We start from the raw sequence: 9,680 nt of genomic DNA, 5'->3' as shown, positions 1-9,680 counted from the left end.
ACCTCGGGTGAAATAATTTCAAAGCAAATTAAAGCAGCGTGTCAACTCGTCCTTGACAGACTTTAAACGCAAGCGGGTCGGTCGAGCCACGTGTAAAAAAAAAAAAAAAAAAAGAGAATCCTCCTTGGATCCTATAATTGGGCCTTTTATTAAATACGTGACTAAAAAGACTACCTGCTTCGAGACACACCAAATTTTGAAGTGATTATTTAAAGTCATTATTGTGTGTGTGAGATGACTAAGAGGTTATAGAAGGGAGTCAGGGGGGTTAATGAGTGCCCCCGCATCTCCTCGATCATTCGACGAGGATTCCACCTCGGCGGTCTGCACGTGTGGGAGCCGAGTGGAGGCGGCCCGACGAAATAAAGCACAATGCAAGAAAAAAGCTCGGCGCTGACTCAGCGAGGGGCTTTTAAGCGGTCCGTGCGAGGCTCACTAGGTGACTCATTGTCTTGCTGGTGACGGCCCTTCCCCTCCGCTGACACCTTAAATGAATGAGATGAATCAAAAGTAATTTGGAAATACTTTATTAAGTGCAAACAGACCTGACGGTCAGGTGTCAAATCTCTTTGAAGGGCTTAAAAAAAAGATTTCATTTCAGTAAAATTGACCTGAATGTATTTATTCAAATGACTAAACCCAAAAATAAGTCAATTTTTCAGACTTTCACTGCCTTTAATTTGTGTTTTTGTGTGGCAATAGTTGCAAAAGTGTAATTGTAAGGAGAAAAAAAGATTTTTGTATTTGTGCAAACACAAATTCTGTATTTTATTGTGTTATTTGTTTATTATTTATTCATCACTCATATTATTTATTTATTAGCTATTATTTATTGTTTGTGCCTTCTTGTTTTTATTTTGTGACGTCTACTTGTATGTCTATCGTGTACTATGTCTATGAGGAAACGGAATTTCGGTTTCTTTCTGTGTCTTGATATATGAAGGGATTGACAATGAAGCAGACTTTGACTTTGACTCAACGTAGTTATTTATGTAGTCCTGACGTGAACATTTAAGGGTCTTCTCGTGAGAACTTCCACGCTACTCTTTCGGTCAAGTGCAACCAAAGAGGCCACACATGCCAGTAGCCCATTTCAGACATTTGTGTCTTCCTTTATTTGGTGGATTTCATTTCGCCATGCGCAATAAAAAAAAAGATTCTTTCACAAAACACTTATGATATTTCCAATATAAATATGATTAAAGACAATAAATAAATTAGCATTTGTTGTGCAAAGTCAAGACGACGTCCGTTTCTTTCGTATGTCTCTGTGGTCTTGTTCACATGTCTCTCTCAAGCAGCTCAGGTCGCGTCCTCGCACCTTCACGTCCTTCGGCTCAGACTCCGGTCGGCCGAATCTTGGTCACGAGTCCTCAGCTCGGATATTTGACGTCTGCCTTTCGGCTAGGCGTCGTCGTTGTTAGCGTTTTCACATCTGGTGAAGGGTCACATCTGCCGGGTGCCGGCCGCGAAGTTCTTGATCAAGTTGCTTAGCCGTTCTTGTTCGCTCTGCTGGCTCAAGGACTTGAGGAAACGAGGGTAGCAGTCCTTCTCCATCAGCGTGTAAATTTTGGCTTGGGCCAGATCGAAACATGAGCTGGTGGGATGCTCAATGTTCTCCTTGGTGATGGCTTTGGTCAAGTGATCCAGGTTGACCTGGCGAAGGAACCATCAATGAGTCATTTTTTCCCCACATCGCCGCAAAACCCCGTTCCCACTTGGATCTCTTACCTCTCGGGGCGCGTCGGCGCTGATGAACTCCTCAAAGATTTGCTTGGCCTTGACGGACATTTTTGAGGGCTTTGCCGTTCTGTAGTCTTCGCACGCCAAGTAGAAGGCGATATTTTCCTCGCTGAATTCCGACATCAGGAAAGCTCTGAATAGACACAAACCATCTAAAAGGAGGAGAGGAGAAACGTTAGCATGACCTTTTAATCAACGAGCACAATCCAATCACATCGGAAACAATCGAATGCTCTGCGTCACGCTATTTTCCACGTCTGAGGAAGGACGGCGAAATATTTCAAAGCAGCTCTCGCAATAATAAGCATAACGACCCCGCCGGCCGGTCGGAGTTGATTAGCTATCTGAGTGCCTCGCTAGAAATAGAACAGCTATTGTTTTGTATTGCAGAGTCCCCTCCAACGTTGGGGGGGGTCACCTTAATATCACCTAATAATTGGGGTTAAAATACCAAAATGTAAATGAGAGCAATGAATCGTCTTATATTTTGGCTGATATTTGAATAATAGTAACAGTTTGTCTTTTTCCCTGCTCATTTTACAACGATGATTATTACTACTAATACACGGTTTAGCATTTTTGTTCTTCATTTTTAATCCTGTCTTTTTGTTATCATGCGCTTACTTTGACTGGACAGCAGTTTTTCAAACGAGTCCGTCCATTTCAGTTGCTCGTCAGCACTGCAAGAAAAAGGAGGAACATCCCAATAAATACAAAACAATACTTCAGTCCAAAAAAAATTCCTCTTCTGTCGTATCATCTCCCTTTACCTGTGATTTTTTTTGGGCTGCACGGGGATGCTGTGATCCGACTTGTGCAGCAAACTTCCAAACAGAGCTTTCAGCTCCTTGGCCCTGCGATGATGACAAAGACAAAAGAAGGAAGCGTTATGAGCCGGGCTGTCGTTTCTCATCCGAACGGGAAGAAAAATGTCTTACCTCTCCAGGCAGGTGGCTGGCAATAGTTCAAGTCCTCGGCACATGTTGAGATGGGTTGCTGGGGGATATTTCCAGTGGGCTTGGCCTGGTTGTGTGTTTGCGTGGGGGCTAGCTCTCGGTCTGTCTGACGCTTGCACGGGAGAGGGCCTTTTTTATAGCGTGGTCCACTCCGTGACATCACAGCTCTCAGCCAATGCGGAGCAAGAGCGATGGGATGATGAGGAGACTTGAGAGCAGACTACACCCGCACAGAGCAGATTGTTGCAAGTTCAGTGTGCTCCCCCTGAAACTTGACTCTGAGTCCAGATAACCTTTGCCCTCTTACGCTCTCATTTTTGTCCGTGTCATCTATTCCTCTATGTTATGCGTAACAAAAATTTCCAGCAGAGTGTAAATTGAATTTGCGGACAAAAGTGTTAAAATTCAATATAATTAACATATTTGTTTGGTATGAGATTATTTGTGTTATTATTTGATTTGATTCTGATGAATTAGAAAAGTTCAAGTCGTCTTCAAGTCACCCTCATGCTGGCTGCATCGATACCAAATGATGAATGAGCAATTCTTTTTTACTTCCTTTCTTTCCTCGGTAGAACGTCGATAAATATAGACTTATGTTTGAGCAAGCCGATTGTTTTGAAAAATCTATTTTGAGCAAAAAGAGGAAGTATGTCATTGAGTCTGAGGAAAGGAAAACGTAAGGTGACGGATAAAAGCGATTCAGTGAATGTGTGGGCGCCAATTTCCTTCGCGGAAGAATACGCTGAATTTCTTTCGTATGTAATCTGCTACCGCTGGCTAACAAACACCAAGTCGGTCCAAAGTGCTCATGAGGAAGCTTGAAACACTAACTCGGTTATTTTACCGATGACTTGCTTTAAAAAGTAGCTTTTCTGGTTAGTGGACTTTTCCACAATGATGTTTTTTTATGTACCGTAATTTTCGGACTATAAGTCGCGTTTTTTTTCATAGTTTGGGTGGGGGGGCGACTTATACTCAGGAGCGACTTATATACATATATGTTTTTTTTTTTTTTGGGCATTTTATGGCTGGTGCGATTTATAGTCCGAAAATTACGGTATTAAAAAAAACACTGGGTCTTTTCTGGATTTCACTTCGCATAAATTGTTTTGACTTCCATCCAGTTCAGGGTAGAGCTCACTGTTTGTTCGGCCATTTCTACTCCGAAACGATTACCCAACGGAACATTTTTGCATCCTTTGGTCTTATTGTGTCCAGTGACACAGTTGCATTGAATGGCTCTCCAAGATTTTCTTCCATGATGGAAATGTAGGTTAAGGACAATTCATATCACACAACGTCCAACAAAGTGAGGAGTGATTGCTGTGTTTGTCGAATGATGCATCACAGTACGACTGACCCAGAAATTAAATTGTACAATATACAAAAGGGTGTTGGATTACATCACGCTGACCTAAAATTGAGCTTCATTCGCAATCGAGATTGTATTTGTAGGATCGAAACTGCTTTTGAAGTTTTTTTTTTAGGACAGGGTAACTCAGTATCGGGGCTCGAAATGTTGCGCAATCTTTGTTGCTGTTAAAATCTTGATCCTCCTGGGATAGTCACCACTTCCTGCGAGAAGTATTTGAATGAATTGCCTCCGCCACATTTCTGGAAGAGCGGGGAGGGGTCGTACTGCGGAATTCCCAAATAGTCACTCCATTTCCCAGCTGACATGAGCCAAGATTTCATCTGAAAGGCGTCCAAAAGCCCAAACACAGTTTCCGCCTTCTGTTTCCACCTCCTCCAACTCTCATCATGTCTTTATTGTTCTACACTGGAAAGTCAAAAATAAGTTGGTCTGCTCCACGGCAGCTTTCAACAAGAGCCATCTGGAGCTGGCCAGGGAATCCATCATCTGCATATTTAGCCAGTGAGCAGTTGGAGGGAGGCTCATCTGATGCATCTCAATGCTCAGCGCAGGCCCACCGCTAGCTGATGCACATGATGCTATCTGTGTATTATCAAATGTCAAGTGGATATGGAACATGCGGACTTGCCGCAGCGAAGTTGACCAATCCATGTTAAGCAGCCTCAACATTAACCACGGCGCACGAAAAGAAAACGCCGCTTCAGGCATCTCCTTCTGGAGATCTCCGCACCTGCCGGCTCCCCAACGCAAGATGTATTTTTAATGTTACTGACTTTTAGAAACGCACGCCTGACTTGTTTTTTAACGAGCTGCGCTCGTTTTCTCTCCTAATGATGACCGCCCGCCCGCCCGCCGTCATGTCAATATGTTTGCTACGTTCTTCTATGAATTATGAGTCAGGGGGGGGAAAAAAATAAACGTTTTCCAAAGAATACACCGCAGGAGGCTAACACGTTTGGATTCGCTAGCACAGAAACAAAAGGCGCCGGCGGGGAGGCAACAGCAGGATGTGCGACACCAAAGCTAATTGGGTACATTGCTGCAAATGGAAGAGAAAGATGAGTTAGAGGAAAGGCATAGCGCTAATGTGCTCACTTTTATTCTGAAATATAGCTGCTGGCTAACACAATAGGTTGAGCGGGAGCAGAAGGTGTCAGTAAACAAGGCACAGATGTCACCTCAGAGCGAGGAGGGCGCCGCAACCTCGTCCATATTTATTGCCGGGTTGATTAGATTGACTTTGTTGCGCAACATGGCCGCTGCCAACCGCAGACGGATAGGAAATACCAAGATGGTCCAAACACGGTTATGTGTTGCTTAAGTGATGTAAGGGAATAGTGGTGAGGGAAATGGAGAGCGATGCCAGGACGTTAGCTTGTTAGCAATTCATTCTTAGTCTTGCCCATTACTGTTGTTCTGGTTCATGACATTGGCATCATGTGAGAGTGAAACATTTGTTTACTTATATTTTCAACATAAGTATTTTGAGTGAAACAAATGCACAAGGCTACGTTTTGCCTTAACCTGTTTTTCTTTTCGGCCTTGCACCTTGAGAGCCCATTCTCTGAGAGCCTCCTTGGCAACATGCAAGTGGAGAAATGGTGGCTGTGCTTCTCAGAAAATCAACCTGTGCATGCTGCTCATTAGACTGCCGAGTCATGCTCGCCGCGTGCTCTGAAAGCACACAAAGCGTTGGCCGCCGTTTTGTCAAATGGACACGTCTTGTGTGCCGAGCGGTGGCTTCATTAGCTTCACGTCTCATTTAGCTAAGCAAGGTAAATTCAAGGAAAGACTAAATGGAAACACCGCTTTGCTAGTTGTTGTCTTTGTCCAAATTGGCACCAACGACAGACATTATCTGAACATGTTTAAAGAACACCCGTGGTAATGTCGTAGAGTAATTTAGTTTCATACTATAATGAATCACTCTGCCTGTATATAGTAGTTATATGTAGTACCGTATTTTCCGCACTATAAGGCGCACCGGATTATAAGGCGCACCTTCAATGAATGGCCCATTTTAAAACTTTGTCCATATATAAGATATAAACATTTGGCCCGCGGGCCGGACTTTGGACACGCCTGCTGTAGTGGCTCAATAAATATAAGTCGCACCTGATTATAAGGCGCACTGTCAATTGGAGGTTTTTAGGTCCGCCTTATAGTGCGGAAAATACGGCATATGTATAAATGCGGATATGTATTTATATATGAATAATTATTGTATAATTATTTGCACATGTATACGTATATACATGTGTTTATGAATACGTATATGTATCTGTATATGAATATGTGTATGTATAGAATATCTCTCAAAGAAAAATACTTCTAAAACTATTTCTATAATCTCTGCCTATGGTGATACTTTAACCAGATCTTCTTGTTTGATGGGTTGCACTTCCAAAACAAGACATGTTCCACTGCAGTGTCGAATACAGCCCATGAAGAATGAAAGGAAATTTTGACACAGCACGCCATTTGTACTGCGACAGCGTGACACTTTTAAACCCTCTCGACAAAGTCGAATACCAGCAGTTTGCGTCTGCTCAACGCACCATAACAAGCAATTCATTTGTGAAATATTGCCAAGCATTCATTTCCCTAAACACTTATTTGCCTTTCATTAGGGCTTTTAGGAGGATTATAAATTTCTGATTGTTAACATTCAAGCTTTAAAGGCTGACAGCTGTTTGTGACTTTATTGTCCTAAGTGAGTGTGACACTAATGACCAATAACTTTCCCATGTTGCCAAATTCTAGTCATGTGACTGCAAGCCACAGTCATGTGTGGGAATTTCTCTCACCCCATGGGATGGAATCACCGCATGGCCGAGCGAGATGCGAGCCGGCGGGAAATTTCTTGCACCGATCACTCGAGGTGAAATGTCTCCTGAATGATTGTGGGACTATTTAGGGCTCCAGAAATTCTGAGGAAATTTCAGTGAGAAAACAAGTGCGAGAGCCAAAGGTCAAAGGTACAGATGATAGAGAATTAATCAGGACTGTAGCTACGGATGTGAAGAGCAGAAGGTGAAATAGATCTGAAGCAATGAAGATTCTCTGTTCCCCAATTGCTGCTTTAAAATGAGTTGTTTTAGCCACGCCCACCCATAATCAGGACAATTGGATTTATTTTTTTTATTTATTTTTTTAAACCTGTCTGCGAGACTGTGGTGGTGGTGAGCTGATGATGAAATGTAAAGATTTATTCTTTGCACAGACTCACGGCTCACTCTTGTGTTGAATGTGGACAATAGCAGCCATGTTGGTGTACTGGAGTGCTTGCGTTTGCCTTTGTAGCCAGCTGGTGACAGCAGAGTCACATCTATCTATGCAAGGAGCAACTCACCCAGCCACCATTCCGTCCTTAACATCTACAAAAAAAAAAATGTTTGTCACAGGCATGCTGTAAATGAAAAAGCACACTGAATTAATTCCTAACGGAGAAATACTTGAGGGTGCACATTCTTAAGATGACGCCGTGCACTCGGCACAGGCGTGAATTCCGAGCCTTAGAAATATTTAGCAGGCTTTTGTGTCACATAATAGGATTGTGTCAGCATGTATGCCTGCGAGCTACTGAATTAACACTATGGATGGAACTTGCATCACACGCACACGCTAGAATGTGTATTCGGTCTTTATGATCACATTTCTGAGCCTGCAGAGTGTTTTTCTCGCAATCTCCATCCCAAAGGACAACGTTATCATACATCTTTTCCCTCGTCGACGAAAGTGGCAAAGTCTACGACGCTTTTGTGAACGTGCGGAATTATGCGCACGTTTGATCATGTGTGCCTACCTTCCGCTTGAATAGCAAACATTTCAGCAACGTAATGTTTGTGTTCCTTGAACAAAAATGAGGCCTAAACATTAGCAAGCCGTCAGAGTTTTTTGGGTTTGAATCCGGTCTCACGCTTGCCGACTTTGAATGTGCTTGCGTGGGTTTTCTTTGCATACTTCCTCACGTTCCCAAAATGTGCATGTTATGGAAATTGAAGATTGTAAATTTCCCATAGGTGCGAACGTTAGGGTTTGAATCGAGCCTTTTGTGACGGGTTGCTGGCTACAGTCCAGGGTCAGCCAGAGTCAGCAGGGAAATGTTCCAGCTCACAGCTAAAAAAAAAAACCTTCTAACTGGAGATTGCATCTTACCCCTAATTCACACTGACTGCAGAACAGATGTGTTTTACAAAGCGCTATTCTGACCTCAACCTGAATATTGACTGGAATGGAGTCTCAGTAAGTTCTACCGTTTTTTTCCATGTATAATGCGCCCCCATGTATAATACGCACCCTAAAATTGGCATGTTGATGCTGGAAAAAAGCCTGTACCCATGTATAATACGCACCCAAATTTTGACTCCTACTTAAGTCCGTAAACGTAAAATTATTTCAGAAAAAGATCATCTTTGGGAACAACCGGATGATATTCTGCTGGTCAGTATCACTGCGCATGCGCTAGCAAACTCGATAGCGAAGAAATGTTTCGGATTTGTGTAGGGTACATTGTGACAGCAAACGAGGAGGTGATCGAGCAAGCGTCTGATACGAGAGCATTGTGTTCGTATGGAGCGTGTTTGAAGTGAACAGCAGAGAAGAAAGCGCATCTGTAATGGCGGCCTCCGTATCATATCCAGATAAAAAAAAATAAATGTACCATGTATAATGCGCACCCCTGATTTTAGGACAATAAATTAGTTAAATTTTGCGCATTATACATGGAAAAAAATGGTAATTTCAATTGCCTGGGAATGATGGCGAGCCTTGTGAGTTAGCTGGCCGACAGTAACAACAGTAAGAAAATGAGCAGCTGGTTCCAGGCAGAGGTGGGCCTGCTTAGCATATCCCTTCTCTTTGGGTTTTGTTGCGCTGCTGTTCTGCAGTAGCGCCGGCGCGGGGTGGCCGAGTCGTAAATGCACAGCTGCTGCTCTGAATGAAAAAGGTCTCCTCTTGAGCTACTTGAGCCAGCGTCACACAGCGAAGACGTATTTGCAAGCTTTTTGTGTCGAGTGGCCTCCGCTCCGCCTTTCGTGTAACAACAGGATGTAGTCTGAAATGACGACGTGTAGTCCATGTACTGTAGTGACAAACAGTAAGTGACGGTGTCTTTTGTTTTTTTCAAACGGAAATGACCTCCGTGAATAAAAATCCCAACATTTTTCAGATTCACTCATCGCTTGGGACGCTTAATAAGGTTCAAGCATGACTCACAATTCAAAGATTTGGGTCCATGTGGACTTCCGCTGTGACTCAAGCCGCCGTCTCAGCATCATTCAGCTCAAAATGAAACTGGTGGGCGTGGAAATAAACAAAAAACAGGAAGCCATTCTCCTGGTTTATTAAAAATAACACCATCCAAGTAAATTCCATTCACTAGAAATTGCGTCTTGCCTGCTCGTATAAACAGTGTCCAGAGTGACCTCCAAGTTTATGATACGCTCGCTATTATTATTTTAAACTAGCATTTGGGGCAGGATGCCAAGTCATTTTCTGTCATATTAGTGGAGAATTACGGCTGCAGGAAAAAAAAAAAAAAAGAGGCAAACTTCAGCCTCACAATGTTCCGTTTCGGAACATATTCATCAGAGCACTTAAGC

The 9,680-nt window shown here is 43.0% G+C and overlaps 1 protein-coding gene across 1 annotated transcript; it reads right to left on the bottom strand.

Moving 5' to 3' along the window:
• Window positions 1-1,088: 1,088 nt before the first annotated feature.
• LOC133166167 (regulator of G-protein signaling 5-like) lies at window positions 1,089-9,360 on the bottom strand. Its single transcript, XM_061296212.1, has 6 exons — window positions 9,295-9,360; window positions 2,682-7,454; window positions 2,514-2,597; window positions 2,368-2,423; window positions 1,732-1,895; window positions 1,089-1,656 (listed from the first exon to the last, which is right to left on the bottom strand). The coding sequence occupies exons 2-6, from the start codon at window positions 2,723-2,725 to the stop codon at window positions 1,447-1,449; spliced, it is 558 nt and encodes a 185-aa protein (XP_061152196.1). The 5' UTR covers window positions 2,726-7,454; window positions 9,295-9,360; the 3' UTR covers window positions 1,089-1,446.
• Window positions 9,361-9,680: the final 320 nt, after the last annotated feature.

Source organism: Syngnathus typhle, linkage group LG13, assembly GCF_033458585.1.
Source record: "Syngnathus typhle isolate RoL2023-S1 ecotype Sweden linkage group LG13, RoL_Styp_1.0, whole genome shotgun sequence".
In the NCBI taxonomy this organism is placed as follows: Eukaryota; Metazoa; Chordata; class Actinopteri; order Syngnathiformes; family Syngnathidae; genus Syngnathus; species Syngnathus typhle.
This window is presented reverse-complemented; position numbering and strand designations above follow the sequence as displayed.

What these genes read in the sequence shown, in the direction of transcription:
- LOC133166167 (XM_061296212.1), bottom strand. Translation starts at nt 2,725, where the DNA reads ATGTGCCGAGGACTTGAACTATTGCCAGCCACCTGCCTGGAGAG. An exon ending in CCAGCCACCTGCCTGGAGAG is followed by an intron (nt 2,598 to 2,681) that starts GTAAGACATTTT and finishes TCATCATCGCAG; the next exon opens with GGCCAAGGAGCTGAAAGCTC. An exon ending in CAGCCCAAAAAAAATCACAG is followed by an intron (nt 2,424 to 2,513) that starts GTAAAGGGAGAT and finishes TTTTTCTTGCAG; the next exon opens with TGCTGACGAGCAACTGAAAT.